The sequence below is a fragment of the Scomber japonicus genome, chromosome 24 (assembly GCF_027409825.1).
Source record: "Scomber japonicus isolate fScoJap1 chromosome 24, fScoJap1.pri, whole genome shotgun sequence".
NCBI lineage: Eukaryota > Metazoa > Chordata > Actinopteri > Scombriformes > Scombridae > Scomber > Scomber japonicus.
Window position 1 is genome coordinate 10,938,539 of NC_070601.1, and position 22,362 is coordinate 10,960,900.

General features: G+C 40.4%; 2 protein-coding genes across 3 annotated transcripts in view; one reads left to right on the forward strand and one right to left on the reverse strand.

Annotated features, from left to right (window-relative positions):
• Positions 1-504: 504 nt before the first annotated feature.
• On the reverse strand, positions 505-10,710 carry LOC128354383 (male-specific lethal 3 homolog). 2 transcript variants are annotated; one of them, XM_053314618.1, is made up of 14 exons: positions 10,513-10,710; positions 9,162-9,244; positions 8,868-8,963; positions 8,394-8,488; positions 8,214-8,311; positions 7,909-8,037; positions 7,088-7,242; positions 6,753-6,911; positions 6,414-6,649; positions 6,164-6,253; positions 5,687-5,796; positions 5,339-5,438; positions 5,144-5,228; positions 505-2,391 (listed from the first exon to the last, which is right to left on the reverse strand). In XM_053314618.1, exons 1-14 carry the CDS (start codon positions 10,609-10,611, stop codon positions 2,292-2,294), a joined length of 1,635 nt encoding a protein of 544 aa, XP_053170593.1. In that variant the 5' UTR covers positions 10,612-10,710; the 3' UTR covers positions 505-2,291. The 2 variants fall into 2 exon arrangements, with proteins under 2 accessions (XP_053170593.1, XP_053170594.1); XM_053314619.1 differs by lacking the exon at positions 6,164-6,253.
• A 3,015-nt stretch (positions 10,711-13,725) lies between these two features.
• LOC128354166 (rho GTPase-activating protein 6-like) overlaps positions 13,726-22,362 on the forward strand; it is an 81,638-nt gene continuing 73,001 nt past the window's right edge. Inside the window, exon 1 of the mRNA XM_053314429.1 lies at positions 13,726-14,202. Coding sequence (XP_053170404.1) covers positions 13,726-14,202 — 477 coding nt within the window. The remainder of the gene's footprint in view (positions 14,203-22,362) is intronic.

Here is a 22,362-nt window from a genome sequence, read left to right on the forward strand (position 1 = left end):
AGACACCCATCCATCTTCAGCACACACGGGTACATTGATTAGATAACAGTTCAATATTTTGCCAGGGGAACAGTGACAGAGTATCGTACTACATCAGTGCCAGATCAGTCCTGCTGCTTTGGACTATTTTTATTGATTAAATACTGTCAAACAGAGGAACTATGCTAACAAGGACAGCTGATTCAAAAAGTCCAACTGTGGCAATAATATGTCAGTTTTGATCAGTAGTGGTCAAGGGAAATAGGAGGTCCACATTTAAGAGAAGGGTGCTTTGCGAGGTTGTCTGTGATTGAAATCCATTTAAATGTCCCCGACTGATTCATCTTAAAAGAAATGAGCAGACGCCAAACATGATGGTACAACACATTGGAAAAACTGGCATGTATAAAATTGGAGAGGGTAGTATGGGCATAAACGATCATGGTGCTTTATGTACAGTGTATATAAATGAACTGCTCAGTTTTAGAAAACATTGTTTATTCAAATTCAAGAATGAAACCAGGTTACAAAAAACAAAACAAAAAAACACTGCACACAACATTGGAAATTGTATTACACCCCAAAGTGTATTACAATTAAATTATACTGAATCTACAGATATATTTGTTCAGCAAACAGCTGAGAAAAAAAGTCTTTATTGGTCCTTGTCATGTAATCTACCAATTCAACATGTTATCATGTGGGTAAGAAAAGTATGAATATTCCAATTAGATGGGTATTAACAGAATGATCCAGTGGTGTGCAAAAATAAATAAATAACATACTGCTCAACAGGTGTTTTGTATTTACATTTTCACAATGCCATGACGAGTAACCTGCGTGATTATTTTTGTGTTATATCCAAACAGTATTTGCAAATAATTCCCCACATTTTTTATGGATTGTTTCTAATGTGTTTAGAAAATGGCATCAGTCTAAGACAATCATTAAGTGGTATTTCTTGTCTAAGTTGGATTTATAAATAGTAATGCTGTCAGGTGTTCAACAGTATATTAATATTACGTGTTAATATACCATACCTTCAGAAAAAGATATAACTTTATCACTAGACACATTACTCTGTAAGAAAATGACAGAGCAATGCATGAGCTATTTTCAGATATGTTGTACGCAGAACTTTGTCTTTTAAATTCACTGTGCCTTCTCCTTATCTGCTAGTGGCAATGGTGGGAGGAAAAGGCAGAACAAAGTAAAATCAAAAGCTGCTAGACATTTAGACAGACATGCACAGAACAACATCAAAAGCAAGACACAATAAAGAAAATGTGTCATGGACACTCAATGGTCATTTCAAAGCCAAAAACTAGTCAAACTAGTAAAACAACGTGGAGGAAAAACAATATTCCTGATAGAAAGTTCTTAAAGAGTCAGTAAATTGTAATTGCTTAGCGAAAGCAGCTAAGCATCTCCAGAACAGGAAGAGAGCATCTTGCTGTAGCTTTAGAAGAATCATATCTGGAAGGACCGCTGGCAGCACTGCATGTGAAGCGCTTACATGAAGTCACTATAAAAGAGGGGCTGGGGCCCACCTTTGGCTTTGCTTCCAAACAGGTGAACAAGCGTAAAACTAGCCACAATATCCAAAGTTTATTAGGTGGGCATAACAAGAACACAGGGCATTTCAATCAGTGTTCGCTACCCTGTCTAGGAACAGACCACAGTACTCTTAAAATGTGGCCATGGGTTAGGGTTGAAACAGCTGAGATTGTGTGGTTCTCCATCCAAGTTCAAAGCTGCTTTGTTTTGTCCAGGATCTAATATCGGAAAGGGAAGAAAACTGTGCATGAAGGTTTGATGCTGTACCTTCAGCTACTCTGGTGTAGATGTCAAAGCCTTAGCCTGGTCTTAAGTAGTGTATGCTAGGTGACAAAAAAAGCAATGACAATGAGGTGAGGCTGGAAAAGAAGATCATCAATAGTTGCCATCTCCCAAGTATTTAATCTTATATGGGACCTGCATACAGGAAGCACGTGCCAATAAATAGCACTGACAACGCTGGACATGCCTTGGAGCTGTACACTGCACAGAAGGATTTCTAGTGAAGCGAAGCAGTGTGGGGCGGCTTGACATGCAAGACAGTACCACAAACAGCGTAGTTGTGGGTTAGTGGCATGGTGGAAGCAACTAGTTTCACAAGACAGCAGCAGGAAAACTAATGTTAGGCCAGGGAAGAAGAACGGGTGGTCCAGGAAAGCATAATGCACAGAAAGCTGCTTTTTATTCCTCTGTGTGCAAGCCCAGACAGACCAGGGCACAGATGAGGGAAGAAAATAAAACGGCTGACATCTCCTTCAGTAAATTGGCCTTGGTTGCTTCATGCTGTAGTGGGCCTCTGATGCAGACACATATGCAGACTCAGGGAAAAAATCCTCATGGAATTCTGCCAGAAACCTAGGAGAGAGGGAGGTAGGAAAGGGAAGTACAAGAGAAGGAAATCATGTGAGATCTTTTCAGATATCTGAATATTCAACATAAGCCGTTTGTTAGATGACAAACGGCATGGACACGGTAGGCTTACATGAAGCAAAGAGCGGAGATAGGAAAGCATCTCTAATGTCACAACCCAGCTCATTCCAACTTCTAGTTTTCCTAGATATCCGTGGCTCATTCCACATAAATCCTAGACCTCTTGCCCTCTGCCCCGCGGTATATACAGTATGTCAGAGACAAAGCCCCCTCATCTATCCCTATACAACCATCAGAGAACCAATTGCTATGACAGAGAGACAGAGAACATGAGAATGACTGACCAACAGTCAGAGTGAACCCCCCCACCCCACCCTCCTTCCATCTAATCAGTAGCAGGGAAAACTAATCCGGAATCTTCTTAGTATCCGCTACTCGGCCAAATCCTCTAAATCTTGCCATCTCATCTTAGCTCCACCGGCCTTCCTAATCTCAATGCAAACAAATTATCCTCATCAGAGGAGAATTTAAGAACGCTTTGACAACGAATAACAAACAAGACAATCTAATGGGACAATGATGGGACTGTATTCCACGGCGAACAAATGAAAGCTAAGCAATACTTGACTCTTGGTTTTATGAAATTAAGTTAATTAAAGCATAATTATTTACTAAAACATTAAAAAATATTAAGAAAGAATCTTTGGAAAAGAAAATCACTAGACAGGTTTCAATACAAAATTATTTTTTGGCTCTTGGTGCCAGGAATTCAGGCTTGTGCTAATCTTTATTGCTGTTAGATAAGTAATAACACAAGGCAAGCCGCTTTAGGCATACACATTGTAACTCAGCACAACGTGTGCATACACATGTGCACACATACACACCCACACTTAATCATAATCATTCTTGCAGAGAAAGGGAGAGTGAGAGATCAACTGTGGCCAAATCCCAGAATGCACTGCACTTCAGTCTCTGCGACATCAATCAGTTTTTGCCCACTCGGCACAGTCTGCCACGGCGCTGATTTCAGAGTCAAAAGCATGAAAGCTTTCCCCAAAGACGCAAGTGTTTCAGTTTGTGTCCGGTGTCCTGCAGAGTCTTTATGTCTTCAACACGGCGAACATATTAATTAGTTACTGAGTAGAAACTGAGGTGTTTTCTGTTCTGAACACAAACAATCATGCCTTAATAAATTATAGTTATAGGAAATTGAAACTGCAAAAGACATTTACTCTTAAGCACTTCAATCGTTGCATCAAAGTTATTGTGGATGATAATAATGCTGTATGAAAAGAGATGCTCCAGTAATTTGCAGTCTACAAATGCTGGAGTAAATAAAAAAAAGACTTTCTGACTGTGGTTCCCCTCCTTCTGATGACACTGCATGGGATGCCTTGCCAAGAGGAACTGCTCAAGCTGCTCAAAAAAATCAAGTATTGCTATTTCATTTTGCACACTCACACGTTGACAATACCATTTATGAGCCCCACCGTGAGAAAAAGAATCTGGTGAAGGCTATGCATACTTAGTTGAAAACTGTAATCCCTTCATGCTGCACACCACTCTCTTCCCACCCTATCCAACAAGCTGGCATGAATGCCAGCCCAAGCTATTTTCAGACGACCACCTCATGGTTTTTATGGCACCAAGCACTGAGAACCAGTTTATTTATTTATATGTATATTTTTTGTTGAGTAGTGGACACAAGGTATTTTTGGCTCTCATGCCCACAGGTTTGTTTCTGCGCCCACTCCGTGGCAACTTGGGGTGTTGCTCCACAGCGCTGCTTGGTGGCAGAAGGCAGTACTGCGTGTGTTTGATTAGAGAATGAGAGGACCTAAATCCCCCAGGTTTGGGACCGGCTGAACTGAAGATCGCTCGGGAGGATTTAAAGATTAGACTCCCACGCTTGTGTAACGCCCACTCATCTCCCTCCCTCTAGCACATGCTCTTTGTCACTCCATCTCTGCCCCCCCCCCATTTGCCCATGTTCTCATTTTCTTACTCTTTCTTGCCTTTTTTTGTTTTGGTGCTTCTAGGCGAGTCTGATGCTTTGATAATTTCCTCACAATCACTATGTTTGTCTTTTTATAAATTATTTCTGTCTATTAATTTCTTCCTTTTACTCTTACTCACAGTAGAAGACTTCAGTATATCATGGTATTGTGCAAAAGACCTAAAATGTATTTGTCAAGTAAGTTCAAGAGTCTGTCTATGGCTTCCAGGTGCAGTCTATCTCTCTTTGTGAAATGAGAACTTTGTACAGTTCAATACTGGCAGTTACTGTAAAGCTTAAATTCTTTGGTAGGTCAAACCTTGGTTAATGAACCATGTAGGTTATTATGAAGGCACATTTAAATTCAAAGTGCTTTGAATTTTATATCCTGTTAATTCAATGCAGCAATACATCTTTTTAATGATTTATCCTCTGAGAAAATTGAAAATGATTTCACACAGTTTCTGTCCACCTGATGGCAAGATCCATTTTCCAAGGAGGGGTTGAGAGTGTAACATTACGCCTCAATGTTTTAGTGGAGAAACTGTAAGTCTTCAGGCCTGAGTGGCTCAAAGATTGGTACTCTCCCATCTTTGCGAGGTGAAGACATTTGAAGCATAACAATGTTAATTATATTGTTTCTGTCGCTCTCTTGGTTAGTGAACCACTTACCTCTCAGACTGACCTCTTATGTGCAATGTTAATAATACATCTGATTTATTGACAACAATCAATTACCTGAGGAAGAGTTCCAAATGTTTAACCAGAGCTCGAAGATTCCTCTCAGGGATCTGCATTTTTCCCAGGATCTCAGGAAGCTTAACTGGAAGAGAGGGGTATATAGGGAGGAGGGGTATGTGAAGAAGGAACTGACATGAATGTACCAAAGCAAATGGACGACAAGTGAACGAGCAAAAGTAACGTGAGACCAACCAAAAAGCCGCAAGAGGTGTTGTGATCCGTACAGGTAGGAAGGAGGGGGAGGCTGGTCATGCAGGGGGTAGTTATCAGGAGTCAGCTTCCAGCTCAGGACCTGGTTGAGGGAGTAGAGGAAAAAAAGGCATTTAACAGAACATTTAAGTTGCCTTATAGTGTGCCTTATAAGTGGATATCACAGAACTTACAGTCTTACTGTCAAACTCAATTCAAACAGGCTGCTTAAATTCTCTCCCTGCAAAAGCAGCCTCTTTTGGGCCTTTATGTAACAGTCTCGGTGCCCTTGAGCAAGACATTGTTTCCCTTCCAGCTTATAAAAAAATCCATCACATAGAGTTTCATCACCTCATTAAGCTCATTGTTTCTCCGGCTCTCTAGGCCATAGAAAGGCCCACTTCGCTCTTTGCTTGGGGTCAAGGGCAACGGGGAAGATGAGCCGCTGTGCACTGGGGTTTCTGGGTAAAATGAGAGAACAGAGGACAAACAACTCATTTACAGATTGCTGCTGTGTAACTTATCACTGCTGAAATACAAGATAAACCCGGTTACAGAAGAAGTAATATAGGCAACATGAAGTTTTGAGAGAGCAGTTCTTAAGCACTTAAAGAGGGGATGAATGTGGGTCAAAAGAATGAGGATATCCCCATCTACTGGGCAGAACTGGTTACTACAAAAACAAAACCTGTTATAAAACTGAACATGACTGAATATTCAATCCATATAAACACTAGTTTTATATAGTCACTGACTTTTGATATTAAATGTTCTGAACAAAAAAAGCCCCAATAGTTAAACTCTGATGCAATTTTCAACAGTGCTTACTTCTGTCGAGGTTGAGGAAGAACTTGGGCTGTGATGAGCTGTCAACCAAACGGCGTTTGAGCTGTGGGGACGCTGTAGCACTGCCTCCACCTGGATCATTCCATACATTGTATTTATAGCTCCATAGTCAAATCAATGTTGTGAGTTTCTTCACAAAATAAAATGAATCACTAGGACTTAAAAATCATACAAGAAAATATATATTTTCTTTATATAAAATGCATTCAACAATAACGTAATAACTGATTACCTCCACTGCTTCCTTCAGCAGGGCGGTCGCCCCCCGATGTGTTCCTGGTGGAGCGTCTGAGAGACTGGGACTGGTATGAGATACAGTCCATGTCAGGGTGGCGCCGGCGCTTTGGGGTGGGTGCAGGAGCAGTGGGAGTGGTGGCAGAGATGTCGCTCAGTGCTGGTTGGCTGTCTGTGGATTGAGGGGTGGGTGGATTGTGCCCCAACGGGCTTGGGCTGCGCTCTCGCTGGGCACTTCAGAGAAAGGAAACAGGTTTATAATTGTATGCATTGCATCACAGCCAACAGTTTCCTTATGCAACATAGGACTTGATTATTTTGAGTGTGGCACACTTACTTGCTAGAGCAGGGGGAGCTTTCATTGATGGCCAGGAAAAGCCTGGAGGAACTGACTTTTTTGAACTGCGCTTGTTCACAGGGGTAGAGGAGGATCATGGGTAATGTGAAGTCAAATGTGATCCTCAGGCCATCAACCATTTCCTTACACAACTCCTCACTTGAAATAAGGGACAATTAAAGATTAGTTAATATTCATAATGGTAGCATGGTAGCTTCTGTTAAAGCTGATCACTTAACAAATCCATCATATAATTCAAAAGAAAAAGGATTGTTCACAACATTTTAATACATGATGACAGTCAACATGTATTTTTTTCCTCTTTGAAGACTCACTTCTTTTCTGGAGGGACTGGCTGCGGGCTGCTGTTCTGGGTCGTGCTCTGACGCCGGTACCTCTCATTGGCCATGAAGGCTTTGTTGATGGCAAAGTGCTTCACGTAGGACTCCAGGATGTGCACGACATTCGTCTGACAGGGAACCATCACCAGCTAAGAGTGGAAAACATGAAGGATTATCAAATGATGCTTTTCTATTATACAGTTCGAGCACTACTCGGCTAGACTCGACACCAGGTACATCGTTTTCCATTACTTCACAGTACCTCCTCAACACGGGGGGGGGGGGGGGGGGTTGTCAAAGCACGGCTACGCGAAACTGCCATGACGTTGTTTTATACGTGACACAAACATAAACAATGGAGGACATCGAGGCGATGGTGTACTTTCAGCTCGGTCTGTGTCTTTTTGTAACAAACAAAGCAAGAGAAGAGAGCCAGAGAAGGCTGCAGGCAGCGAGACGAAACACGCTGGAAAAGTACAGTAGAGTTGTTGCTAGTATTTAAAAATGGTGGGTTTTGATTCTTGTGTGGGACGTCGCGCTCATGACTCTTCCAGTGACGACACCCTCTGACCAATCAGTCGCCGGCAGTCTGTTGATGTCACAGTTTAGTATAGGCTCGACTCGCTTGGAACCTCGCCAGAGCACATATTAAAAAAGTACTATCCCTAATGGAAAAGTAAAAAAGAAAAGAAAAAAAGGGTTGAGTCGAGCCAAGTAGTGCTAGAACTGTATATTGAAAAAGTCCCAAAAGTCAATTCTGTCCAACTTTAATATCTTACTACAATCTTTACAATGAATTATTTAACTGAACGTACCTTCTTCCGCTTGTTGATATAGAAGCAGTCATCCTCCAGTTTCTTCTTCAAAACATCGGGGATGCTGATGTCAACATGGACGACCTTCTCCTCACATTCCCTTTTAACGTTAATGTCTGGCTCAACCCTCTGAAAGAAGCAATATATGCACCTTCAGGCAAATTGTTTATAGAAACTAAAATGATTCACATGTAGTTGTCTATGCACAGACGTCACATTATTCACACGTCACATATTTCTTCATGTTCATATTTAACTAACAATCTGCCCTAGACTTAGAAGGACACTAAAGTGATCCACTTTACCATCTTGTTGATATCCTCAGAGAAGGTGCTCTCCCCGCTATTCGAAGATTCAGGGTCGGAATCGTCCCCGTCACTGCTCTCTGAAGACGAAATCAAACCTGGAGACAGACAATACAGATGAGCTTAATTTAATTGCTGAAGAAAATTGGGGGCAAAAGAAGACAAAGAGAGACTCCTCACATGCGTCATCACTGTCGTCCTCCTTGGGGAGAGTCTTCAGAGAGGATTTAGTACCGGACTGACGCCGCCGCCGCTTTGCCCATGCCTTTCTCTTCCTACCACCAGGAAACAAAACACATCATCAGGCCCAGTCTTGTAGAGCAAATTAATAGAAATGTCAGATGTAAACCTCGGGGATACAGACAGTGGCATGCAATGCACTGGACTTGTAGCTGTAGTTCACTGACAGCATCATGCCTGTCTCAAATATTAATGAAACCTTTATACAGCCTGATCAAAATCCAGTAAATGATTATGACATTGCAGTCAGGAAATAAGTGATACTAGTCACTGAAACATCAACATGATTGCGGGATCTTCCGTACATGTGTACAATTTAATAATGTTATTATGATGGTATCTCATGCAAGAAAATATACTAAATTATAAATATATTATTTAATGATTGAATGAATACACACAGTATGAACTTACATGCGACCTAGAGCTTTGCGAGCCAGTTTACGTTGTAATTTACGGTTATCCTCAGTGTCCCTTAGGACATGATCCTCTGCAGCCCAACGATCCCAGCTACACACAAACACACACATTACAACAAAAAACAAAACAAAACAAAGGAAAAAACCCACAAAACACAAAGACCTTCATGGTGTGACAGCAGGGCTTTACAGCTACATCATTACACAAGTTGATGACCATGAGATGCTGCAACAATTAACACTACTATGACTATGAGCGGTGACAGTAACTCAAAGTTTATCTGCTTACCTTCTGTTCCAACCATTGAAGTGAATCAGGTACTTTGGGATTCTCCTTCCATGTTCATCCGTACCTATCAAGACATCAAGGACCTGTGAAGTGAGAACACAACAATAAGTACAATCCTGTTGAAGGCTCCTATGGTTTGACAGACAGTGTCTTTTCTCACAGTTCTTTGTATTAATCAATGTTTTTGTGCAATGCTTCAATGCAATTTGTTTTACTTATTTATGTCATTTGTCTGAAACTTTATATTGCTGTCTGCAAATGTATAATGCTGTCTTGACCAGGACACTCAATGTAGGTTTTTCCTGGTAAAATCCCGGTTAAATACAAAAATGAGCTGTCATTACTAGTTACTCTGCCAAACAATACTTAACATCCTGCAGCTTTGGATTTGCTCCATATCAAACGTCCAATGGAAACAAAATAAGGCATTTGAAATACTATTGTCTAATGCTAATTAAGCATTATGACAGGCTCATGAAATATGATGCATTGTTCATGTTAACTTACTGTTGAATTGACCCAACACTATAATATTTACGCTTAGAAGCAAATACAGCATCTGCAGAATTAAACATGTGCAATTTGGTTGAATATCAATATGAAACGGAGCGCATGACGCTGCAACCGCTTATAACCTTGCAAATACGCAATATGGTTAGCTAAAAGTTCATGCTAATTGCCAGCTAATATGTATAGCAGCAGCTAAGCTAGACTCCGTTTATGTAAACATGTCCTCTATGACATTATGAGTTAAATAAATAGTCAAAACTCGGCTGAAGCATTCGTGTATTGCTTTAAACTCGATATTTATTTTGCTTATATGGCGGGGCATGAACGCTAACACAGCAAATACAGTAAGATGCAATACATTACTGTTAGCCAAGTTAGCAGTGCAGTAGTATCGGTGCGTTTATTTATTAGGTTAGACATAACAACTGCACCCTGGTTCTGCTATTACGGTGCAATAAAGGCATACATTTAACCAGTAACGTTGACATTATTATTTATACTGGTTGTTATTAATGTCACTTTTGGCTGGGATGCTTCATTAAGCTGCCGCCTTTGAAATAAACCCCAAATTATCATAGTTAAATTACTTCACTATATCAACCATGCGCTGCGAGGAGTAACGTTTGTTATCAAACGTACCCGGAAACTCGAGCAAGATACCGTAACGTTATATTAGAAAGCTGCTAACGTTACTTTTCCTAGGCCTAAATGGCCTTCACGGACGCTTCATAACGTTACTCCTAAACGTTTCAGAAACAACCCTGCTTTTCCACAATAAACTACTCGAGTTGTATAAGGTCGAAACAGCAAATGAGCTAAATTAGCTGGCGCGCAACGTTACCTTAGCGTCGTACAACACTTTAGCCTTGGTCGGGTCGGGTTCAAAGCACAGGACTCTTTCTCCTTTGTGAAATTGATATTTAATTCCCCGCGAATTCATTTGTTCATGGCGACGTGTGGGAGAGGAGGCATCGATCTGACCCTCACAAACTCCTTAACCCTTTCCTGGCCAAACGCTTTCCTGTGAAGGGGTCCTCCACAAAAAAATACAGGATGGGGAGGGAGGGCGCTGTTGTGGGATAAAAGGCAACCCTCTCTTGCTGCCTTCACTGACGCCTCGTAATTTCTTAATTCCCGCTGAAGGCCACCGGGAACCGTGCTGGTCTGTGCAAATTATTTAAAAAAAACCTATAGTTGGTACGGTATGGTACGATAGAAAGCCCAAATGCGTCTATTATAATTACTGTGTACCATGTTTTGGCCTTGTTGAGTCCTTTTGTATGGAGGGGTTCTATTTACCACATTTCTCATAGATTGAAGGCGGCACGACCAAACGCAATTTAATAAACAGAAGTGATCTCTCAAGGACACCGTACTCATAGTGCAATTTCAATAAGTGGCCAGGAGATGTCAGTATAGGCGCAAAAATCACTACATGAAATTCATTTGTCTAATTTGTAAAGTCCAAAGACTTAAAGAGCTTTAAATCGAGTTTAATTTAATTTTAGCTTTAATTCATGCATGTAGCATTGCACTATTAACTGTACAGTGTGTTTAAGTGACATCATGAATATTAGGTTTCCAGATCCTCAAGGGGCTGCATGTATTTCCCAGAGAAAATGTAACATAGGTTGACTGTAAGTCTTGCCAAAGAGAAAAGCCATATGTGTCCCTATACAAATTAAACAACCTGGATTCCATACACCCTTTACCTTGGGGGAGAAAAACATGTTTTGGTTTTCTGTTAAAACAGTTTTGCCCCTTTTCCTTGAGGCAAATGACAGTAAAAGAAAATGTGCCATGTCTCAATAATCTAATCTTTCACAATTGGAACAGTATGGTGGCTCTTGAATACATACAGTATAGGGATGTTTACATGTGCGGTCAGGAACACGTGAATTTTTTGCTCTGATAGATACATCGCTCTAGGGTTCAAACTGTCTGTGTGCACACTCTGTGTGACTTTAATTTTAGACTGTCCTGTAAGTTTGCAGACATATTGAATTATTCCACCAATCTCTCCAATCACTGACTCATGGAGAAATATTGTTCCTTCTTCTTCCCACCATAAATAATTGCCTTTAACCGATAAAAATAGGCTATGTATCACTAGTCTATTGTTTCACATTTCATATGTAGGCCTAATTTGATTTCTGTTGTTCCTGAACTGGTAACCTTTTCATTCATATCTGTCCAATGGGCTCGGCCAGTGAAATGTACACTGATCCCTGACAGGATACCATGTCTATACAGCTGTAGCTGAATTTAGACAATTTTTTGCTTAAAATGGTTTCAGGCAGTGCTACTCTACTATTGTATACCAAATATGGACAGTGTGTATATAACACTGAACGTGACTGGGTGACGTGTAGCCATGCTGATTTATTCTCCTACTCAACCTTGACCACGTCTGATATATTTTGACAGTCATGTCAAATGATTACTGTTTCACATTAAATGTTTTCCATGGTTACACATTAGTAATATGAGTGCTGCAATGCCCATGTTGTCTTAACATGAAGCAACAAAATGAAAAGTCAAGGATGGCTGCAAGCATCTGTGATATGAGAACATCTGTATAATATCTTCTCAATTATACACTGTTCCTTCACATTACTGTTGTTTTTCCACAAATGGAAGTAGTATGTGGACACAGTTCAGTGCAATAATGCCTTAAAAGTTGGCTTATGTCCACATACTTTTTTTCACCTCTAAACTAATACGAAACACCATGTTTTCTCTCTATAATTCCTGCTTCTGTGTTTTCTCTCAGTATGTGTCTCATTCTTTTCCCCCGCAGACTGTTTTTAGAAGGGTCAAATCTATCTCTGCTGTTATCAGTGTCATGTCATGCTGTGTTGTGTGTATATGTGTGAGTGTGTCATGCGGTGCAGCTTCATAAGCTCCTTTATCAGACGTCCGGCAACCCTCCTCTCTGGACTCCTGCTGTCTCTTTTCATTTTTCCCATACTTTCACACACTGGGCCACACATGCTCATGCTCTCGTTCAGCGTCTTTCCATCCCTGCTCATAATACTGACAAAACAAATGCACACACTTGTACTGGCACACTCAGAGTCATCTTAATGGAAATGGCTGTGCTCCTTCATGAGCATCTGTATAAACATTGTCTGGGCTATAGCCTCATGCACAGGTGTATAAAGAAAGCCACCGACTATTAATCCTGTGGCTCACTTATTGTTTAGCTAATAATAGCACACAGCAGGCTTCAGTGATAGGCCTATTATTCCCAGACAGCGAAGTGGATTAATGGTAGACAAGGATTAATACTGCTATTTTCATCTCTGCCTTAATCATGTCTGTCTGTACGCGTGACCTTCTGCCTGTGGGTAATTGTGTCTGTCTACTTGCCAAATTACCCTCATAAAAATGGGATGTTAATTATAGAAACACGTCTTAACCACTCTTAGAATTGCAGAGGGTGCAGAAATCAAAGTTAGTGCAAGGGTGGTGTACTTTATTTCAGGCAAATGAGGACAAACTGCTGCTTTTCTGAATGGATTTCTGATGGACAAGAGCAGTGATCACCGACTGATGATCATCTGGAGGTATTTTCTTTTAAAATGTTATTTATTTATTTAAAAAGAGCAGGAGGTAAAATGGGAATCTAAAGCTGATTTTTTCTAATGCAAACTCACTTTGAGATTTGAAAAGCAAAACCAGTGCTTATGCATATAACACTGTGGCACTAAATTGATTATTAAGCAAAATATAGGCCTACAACATTCATTTCAAGTTTTGTGAATCCCCCTCCCATGCTCATGCATACACACTCTCACACTGTCTTTTCACTCCATTCCAGTTTGGCAATGATCGACGTTCAGAGGAACACAGGAGAGGAAAAGAAGTCTTGCGCCTCCTCCACTTTACGCAGCGTCTGCAGCCAAATGCAACACATTCCAGCTCTTCACCAGCTTGTACTTGGACCGTCCTTTTGATGGGGAAACATTAATCTCGTATATTATTGTTGCATGGGGCGCTTTAGAGAGACGCATTGAGCAGCGCTGATGTGAGATCCAAAATACGGTAAGACATGTCTGCCGCTCATGGACTTCTCAACAGCGTCTTCTCCTGCTCCTCTCCTGCTTCCAAAGCCATGACCAAACGGAGGCTACGCCAAACCCGGAGCTTGGACCCTGCTATCATAAGAAATTGTGGCTCCAGGACGGAGGAAGCAAGTGGAGCACCGTCTTGTACAGGTGCGTCTCCGGAGCGCTTGGCCGTGATACCGGCTTCACGCACCAAGACTTTGACAGTAAAGGAGCCCGTAGCGCCGTCCCTTTCTGCTCCTTCTATACCTTTGGATGTTTCTCCATCCTCCAACTTTCACTTTGACTATGATCCAGCGAAGCGTGCCAAAAGGAATACCGCCGGGGATTTACCGTTTCTAGTGAGGAGCCCCGTTGTTGCGCATGCCGGGAGCACCGGCACACTGTTCTCCCCAAGGAGGTGGCTCCAGAGGAAAGTGCAGCCGACCAGCGCTCATGCTTACGTTGTGTGGAAGTCAGAGGTAAACTTTTTTTTATAAAACTTTGAGTCTCATAAAGTTCAAAAAGGTCTTACTTTGTGGTTCTAATTCAATCCTCCTGCAGGTAAATGTGTCACTTTTTATTCAGTCATTTGAAGAATGCAGTTTGTATTCAGGGCAGTGGTGAACCAGGCCTACTGTATATATGAAAACCATAAGGAAACAATCACATAAGTGGAGAGAATCATGTTTGTCCTATTTCCTCAGTGAGTTCATTACTACTGTGGCTGCATACTCAAAGAGAATTTAGGTGATCTCCAACTCCACCCCCTTATTTGCCGTAAGATGTATCTATATGACAGCTCCTGGAACAGTTAGGGGAAGCAATCAGCAGACTGTAACATACTGTTTATTTCTGCCAGAGACCTTTCTATGTTCATTAGACTGTTAGACATGGTGACCAGACTGTGGAGATGGAGGAAGATTTATGAGTTTTGAAGAGGGAGTGTTGACCCAGCACTGACATCTGCACCTGGAACCAGTATCTAGCCACTGCATCACAGGCCTGTTGCTGACAACTGGAGCGGTTGTCTTGGTCTTGCCTAAGGGCACATGGGTAATTAACTGGGGGGAAGAAGGGGGCAGGCAGCACTGCTTTAATTCTCCCACCTTGATTTTTTTTCCCCTGGCTGGTCACTGCTGTGCTTTCTGGCCTTGTGAGAGTCACACCTTGCACAAAAGTTTTCCAAGGGAAGCTAAAGAAACTTTTATGGAGCTTGTAAGGATTAAACAATTCCAACAAAAGGTGCAATGAAGTGTACGGATAGTTTTTCCCACTAAATCCACTTTTTTTCACTCCCCTTGCTGCCGTCACTGGGCTGCTTGGGCTTTTGTCTACATATAGGCTTCAAATTGAGTGAGAATAAGTATGAAATCCTTACCAAAACATACTTGGGAGACTTATTTTTAGCGGGGGGGCTTTATAGGCTGCATAGTTGGCACGAGTCCACATGCACTGGTGGAAAGGTATGATAATTTTTCCCCACTTCTTTTGTAGACTTACCCTCTCTTTCTCTGCCTCAGCTGGTGTGTATTTTGGATTTTTTTTAGGCCTGTTTGCTAAGTTTACAGTATATGTGTGTGTGTACGTGCAGCAGCGCGTGTGTGTGCTGATGCGAGGGTCTTAAGGACACATGGCCCGGGACTCGGTTCTCACGACTGGGAGCGGTCACAGGGTCAAAACCATGCAGCCCTCAAACCTCTCTCTCATCATTTCCTATTACAAAGAACAACTCCAGCTTCACTCTCCTTCTCTCTGTTTCACTTTCTCGCAACCCGCCTGTCCCTCACACACAAGCACGCACTCTCTTTTCCTCTTCTCTCTCTTCCTCTCTCTGAGATGTGGAGGAGCTCTCACTCAGAAGAGTTTCCCACCAACTGCAACTCTATTTTCCATGCTGCTACACCCCCCTCCCCTGCCACGGCCCACTGAGGATAACATGAGGCCATCAGTTTGGAGTCATTAGTATAATCTGGACCATGAAGTTATGGCACCTCAGAGTGTTTGTAAAAATACTGAGCCAAGATATGTTGCTGGTCTGCTGGGATGCTTCACACACTGTTGTGCATGAGGTAAAATACTGACATGAAGTGTAAACAAAGGCTTTATGTTGGGAATGTACTGTTGTGGCACATTTTAAGTTATTCAGTTGAAATGCACTTGTTTTTTTTCCCAATGCAAATTAAAAGTGCAGTTTTAATGCAAATGTATGGGTTGAAATTTAGATTTAGAGTCTATGATTCTCAATTTAATAGGTTTAATCCTTGACATTTGAGAAACTGTCCTTGATTGCTCTGATAGAGAAGCTCTCTCTGATGAAATTCAAACTCTGAATTGTCCATTTCTCAGAGAGACTTTTGTCCAAATCAGAGTGAAAGCAAAGGAGCCCATGTTCACCAGTTACAACACTATTTCATCAGTTAGTTTGGTATTTTGCTACTTCACTATGTTTTGATTATGTTTATGAATTACAGACCCACTCAGAGTGTGTTTTACGATGTTTAAATCTCACTTGACACTTGATAGGGTGCGTATGATACTCTTTCATTTATTTACATGTAAGCCTGTTTTCAAGATTCCATGTTCCTGAGCACATGCCCAGCTTCCCCTTGTGGTGTCAAAGATGTATTTTTTTTGAAATTGTCCCTGTTTGTGTGCTGTTATCAAAATAGCCTCAGAGTGCAATTCAATTAGCATGTGTGACAATAATGATATTTAACTGGTCAGTGAATGAAGTAAGACCGAAGTTCCTGCAAAATTAATTCCTTACAAGACTAAAGAACATGTAAATGGCTGTGAATAGCTGTTGGTTAAATGTAATTGTATATACTGAGTCAATTGTCTGTAAAAATCAATGATGAAACTTCTTATAGATTAAATAAACAGATAGGGCTAATTAAAAAAAAACCTGACAAATGAAGGTACTTCATCATTAAATTGATGCAAAAATCCAGTAAATCCAGTATTGCCACAAAGCGGTGCTTGACATTGATTTACAGCATTACATACCTCATATAACCATATACATTATATGGGTAGTTTCTGTATATCCTGCAGTAGAGATAAAACTCTACTGCAGGATATACAGTTAATCTTAAAACATGTGGTTTGGACCAGAACTTCCCCAACTACTGTACTTTTCCCTCCCTCTTTCCTATTATGGAATAGCAACATAAAAAACAAGAAGAAGAAAAGTAGCTACAGATGAATTAATAAATGATCAGACACGTTTTCAATGCCAAAATATTTTCTTGGATTGTGATCCCTCTTTAAATGTTTTTCATGTGTACCGGTGTGTGTGTGCGTGTGTGCGTGCATGCATGCCTGTGTGCACGCAGCAACAACCTGTGCACATTAGTCTCATGCTATGCCTTTTTAAGGAGGGAGACAAAGACAAAGAGGCAGAGAGAGAAAGACTGGAAGGTAGAAACAGAGACAAAGTGGAGATGTAATGGTTTACACAAAGAGCAACGTCTGACAGTTATATTGGCCGTGATTGCTTAATAGCCTTTTTTTTTTCCATGGCCAGGTTGTTGATGTTGAAAGAACAATGACGCACAAAATTCATCAGCAAGCACCTCCTGTGTTATTACAGTAGGAAGGTGGGCGGCTGGAAGCGGTTCTTCTTACCGAGTGATCGACTGTAAAGTTGGACATCGTATCAACACACGTTCTTGTAAAGGAGCATGAGTTTAAAAACAGTATAGCTTCCTTAAGGGAACGTTTACATTCCATAACTTTAGGCTTGTGGAAGATGCACTGCTTCCTGCCTTTACTACATCACATCGCTCGCATCCACAGACGCACATGCACCAAGGCCCAGAGAGGAAACAGTGGTTGGCTAATTTAATCCCGGTTGTTTATGGGGCGCCAGAATGTTGACTTTGCACGGTCTATTTTTAGATTCACTTACCCTAATGCTTTAGAAACGTGACTAAGTGAAGAAATTCCTTCCAAAATGAAATCTCCACCAAATGTGCAACTCTTTCCATGAAATGATCGATTTGAAGTGATTGAGCTGTGGTCCTGTTGAGGTCAGAGCTTTACCATCTGGTGGTGTAATCTATGTATATTCAACACTGCAATCAAAATCTGGGCTAGTAACACATGATAGAGTTTGTGGAAAAGGAAAAATACAATCTCTGCTTTGCTTGCGCCTCATGAGTAATCCAATCAAGTAAGACAATAAGCAGTAACATTAGAGCTAAAGGCGTGAGATGAGCTATTAGTGTGAAAAGTGTTGATCCAAATCATCAGTCTGTTTTGATTGTTTTAGTGACACCCACAGTGATAGGTGGTTACTACTGTGTGTTCTCTGCATGTAATTGAATACTGGTTATGACAACTGGGAATGTGGAGGATTCCCGTTGGTATTTTTCTACTTGCCGATGTTCAGTGAATGGAAATTGGCATGTATAGCCGCTTGCAGTGCAGTAAAAACTTGGATTTTTTTTTCTGCTCTGAAACTTGGAGTCACTGTTCAACAATCTATCACAAAAGGGCACTAAGTGGAAATGTTTATTGAAGTGTAAGAATTTGATCTGTGCCGTCGACTGGAAAACTAACATTGCCAGAATTATAGCTGCTTACATCTAGTTGTTACCGTTCTTAAAATTCTTTAATGCCTCTTTGATGATGAATGTTTTGTATCACTGCTGAACTGCATCAGAGTATTCAGAGCTCAGAGAAGAAGTAAGGAAACACACTTGAAGAGAGTCAAACCAGCCTGCTGTTTGCTTTATGAGGATCTCTCAAGTCTGTTTTTGTACCCATGCTATCACCATGGTCCTATATCAGGATATCAGTCTGTCAATTTGGTTGTGGAGTTGGTCCACCACTTTTTTCCTAACTGAAATATCTCAACAACTAATAATGGATCACCATGAAATGTTATACAGACCTTCGAGGTCTCTAGAGGATGAATCTGACTTTAGAGATCTATTGCAGGTCAAAATTCCACCTTATCCCGTGAAACATTCTCAACATCTACTGAATAGATGGCACAACATTTGGTACAGACATTCATGGTTCCCAGATGATGAATCCCAATGACTTTGGTCTCTAGTTCGACAGTGAGGTTTACATTGTTGAGGTTTGAGTGACCACTTTACACATTAATAGTTGTGTTTGTATCATGCTGGTTCAATCACATGGAGATATTTGTCACAACGACCAGCTTTATGTGCTATCTCAGTGACTGTACAGAAATGACTACCCCTTATGTTGTTTGTTCCGAACATCATGCATGTAATATACCCACCAATCCACTATAGGATTAATGTTTTATGGTATCACAACGCTGTGGTTAAGGTCTGGTTTAGTTAGGGACAAAAACCATTTAGTTAGGCTTGGAGAATCATCATGATTTGGGTTAAAATGATCACTTGACACGTGGTGTGGGTTAAAGTTACTGCTTAAAGTTAGCAACCTTCATTATTATGGCAACAGTAAACACCATGACAATATTAGTTACGCTTTTAAAAAAATTGTCCCAATTTGTGGTTGGAAGCAGCAAAGTTCACCAAGTTATTTTTTGCAAGTTAAGATCTATCCAACCCATCACCTCCAAATATGGAGATTTGTCACCTTTTATAGCCGTCAAATGAACTCCAACACTTATTTGGTTGAGTTTTCACGCCTAAGCAAGGCAAAGCATGGCACTGACACTCTGTCCTCCCGAATATCAGCGGGTTTATTGTTGTATGAAATCACTGTTGAAGAATCACTGCTTTACCAGAAGGGTTGAATTGCCCTTTAGACCCCCCAAGTCGAAACTTTCACAGTGAGATTACTGAGGAACTGCTTGTTTTGAGATGATGAACTAAATTCATCAGCATATTTGGTATTGTGAAGACAACTGGTGTTGTGAAAATCTCTCCTTTAAAGGTAACATTTACAACATTCTCTAATGTTAATAATTGAGCTGAACCATCACTAGCAGCCTAAAACCATGTGAGACACTTTGTTGGCTATTGGGCACATTTTTCTGTGAAATATTTCGATAGAATCCCCCACATGGCATGCAAAATATCCAATGAAAAACATTTCTGTTACAAGCTTACTCAGCCCATGAAAACAAGCTCCTGGAATAATGTTTTATCAGAAACACTTCATTTGTCAGAAATCATGCATTTCAATGTACTAAAAATATTTGAGTATGCTGCTCCACATGTTTGCCATTGTTTATGCTTTGAGCCATGCAGACTTGGGCGATGACACGGGTCATCTGGCTCTCAGCCAGGAGCCAGCAGCTGTGGGTTTCTCCAGAAAAAGAGAATCCACATCAATCTGTTTATGTTTTTTGATTTTTTAGATTTGTTCTACTATTAATGACACACAAATATGCAAACAGAAAAATGAACACCGATATAAATTGTTACAAATAAAAACACTCAAAGTGCAAATAAACCATCCTCTCCAAAAAAATACATGAATAAGTAATTACATAAACAAATAAACAAAAACAAAAAACCCAACAATACATTACCACAACAACCTCATCAACACATGGTCTGAGGATCAGAAACAATAAGGCAGCAAATATTCTAATAAGAACAAGAAAGAAAGATTTTCACACGTTAGCTTGGATTTAGAGATTTTGTTAAACACCTTTAAGGCCAGGACTTGGCTCTTGGGGTTTTTTTGGAACAGTTAACCTCTTATGAGCTGCATTTACCCTGAGGTCCTCGTACATTTGCCAAAAAAACACTCGACTGAAACAATTATGGTTTGGGTATCAAACACTGATTGACTGGTCATTGTGGCAAATGTATCATCTCACGGATGATTGCAGCTGTAGTGAACCTGGATTCAAATCAGTTGCAATTGGAAGTTTTATAGTGCAGAGGCAGCAAATGTTTGACAATCAAAACTTGGATGTTTTTCACATGCTTTCCTTTAAACTAATGCCTTAATGTACTATAATAGACTTGTTTTCATTCTGTTCTTTTTTGCCTGTGGGCTATTTCTAAGGTTCTCGTCATTGGTTGTTCTGATTGCTTAGAGACATGTTGTAACTGTACATTGAAAAGTGCTCTAAATATAAAGCTTATTATTACTGAATCACAGTAGGGGATACCACAGAAATATAACCACCCCCCTCCCCCCTGCGCCCGTCACTGGAGAGAGGCGGAATGAGTCAGACCTCATCACTTAACAACAATGAAAATCTGAATAAAAATAGAAATAAAAAAGCAATACATCAATACATTGGGGGACAGATAAATATATTTTCAATCCTCAAATGTCCCTGTTTCAACATATGTTCTTTGAAACAGGCTATAGGAAACAGAGAGGCTTGAACTTGTGAACCTAACCACTATCCATTTTGCCTTTCCTCCCTGATTTCCTCCCTAAGTTCTCTGAATGTGAGGAGGTTGCATGGGAGGAACAAGACCTTGATGGTTCAACATCTTTGGAATGCTTATGCTAATACACAATAAAAAAAAGAATTTTGCATCATCTCACGAATCTAGAAATATAAATATATATGTTTTTATTTTTTACCAGACAATATCACTACAGCGAGTGTGTAGACATTTTCACAACAGGTTGTCAGCATTTGAGCTACTCGACTTGATGATGTAGATTAAATAGTAAGTAGATCAAATACAGGATGTCATCAAACAAGAGCCTCCGTCAAAACACTTAAACTGTGATGGAACACAGATTGATTTTCTTGGCTTAGAGCAGCAGTTTCTGATTTGGATCTCTTCACAGCTGCTCTCACTGCTTGACTTCGAAGTCAACTATTCTTGTCTGAAGGATTTAAATATAATTTCTGCAGCAAATAATCTTACTATAAATACACGCAGTTATGTAGATAAGGTTCCAGTATTTAGTACATGTATCTTATTACAATGGCAACATTCTAAAAAGTATGACACACTTTGCTAATTGATAAAAAGAGGGCAGCTAGAACTGTATGTGATACCAAAGGATTGCTTTGATTTCATGATGGACTTTCTCATTGCATGTGAATGATTAACGCCTGGTGAGATTATGTTTGTTCAGCAAGATGTCTTTCAGAAGGAATATCATCAAACCTGCTGCTGCTTGTTCCTAAACATTCCTGGTCATGGTCCAGATGACCTCTGCATCGTGTTCTAGTACAGGTCCCCTCCTGGGAGAGAGGCTATGAGGGTCTGCTCCGGCTGTAGTTTGATTATGGTCCTTATTAAGTTTAATGGGCCTGGTTGTTAACATGTCCATCTAGACATGACAAACCACAATATTGTTTGTCTTCAGGGGAAGTAACAGAAAAACACTATAAAAATGCCTTTTCAGTGGATATTGTTGCATTTTACTACATGATTGATGTAGTGGCATTACTTTCTTGGATCGATATTGCAGGATTGCTCTACATATTGCCTCTACAAGTAATATTTTGCTTTTTATATCCCTCTTAAAATTAGATTTATCTTCCAAACATGCCATAAAGTAGTCAGGATAGCACATAGTATAAAATAGATGAGATGTAAACTGATTTAAATGAGATACAGCCAGTACCTGAGAGACATCCCAACATACTGTATAATGTGTGTGAAAACATATATTAAGCTTCCTCTCGTTTGTGCACAGAAACGTTAAACCTCACATGGCAATATTTTTAACAAGTGTGTATGATATTCCGTTGAAGAGAA

Coding starts and splice junctions, on each gene's coding strand:
- LOC128354383 (XM_053314618.1), bottom strand. CDS start 10,611: ATGAATTCGCGGGGAATTAAATATCAATTTCACAAAGGAGAAAGAGTC. Junction 8,964..9,161: donor TTCAATGGTTGGAACAGAAG/GTAAGCAGATAA, acceptor GTTTGTGTGTAG/CTGGGATCGTTGGGCTGCAG. Junction 5,797..6,163: donor CTTCCTCAACCTCGACAGAA/GTAAGCACTGTT, acceptor CATTTTACCCAG/AAACCCCAGTGCACAGCGGC.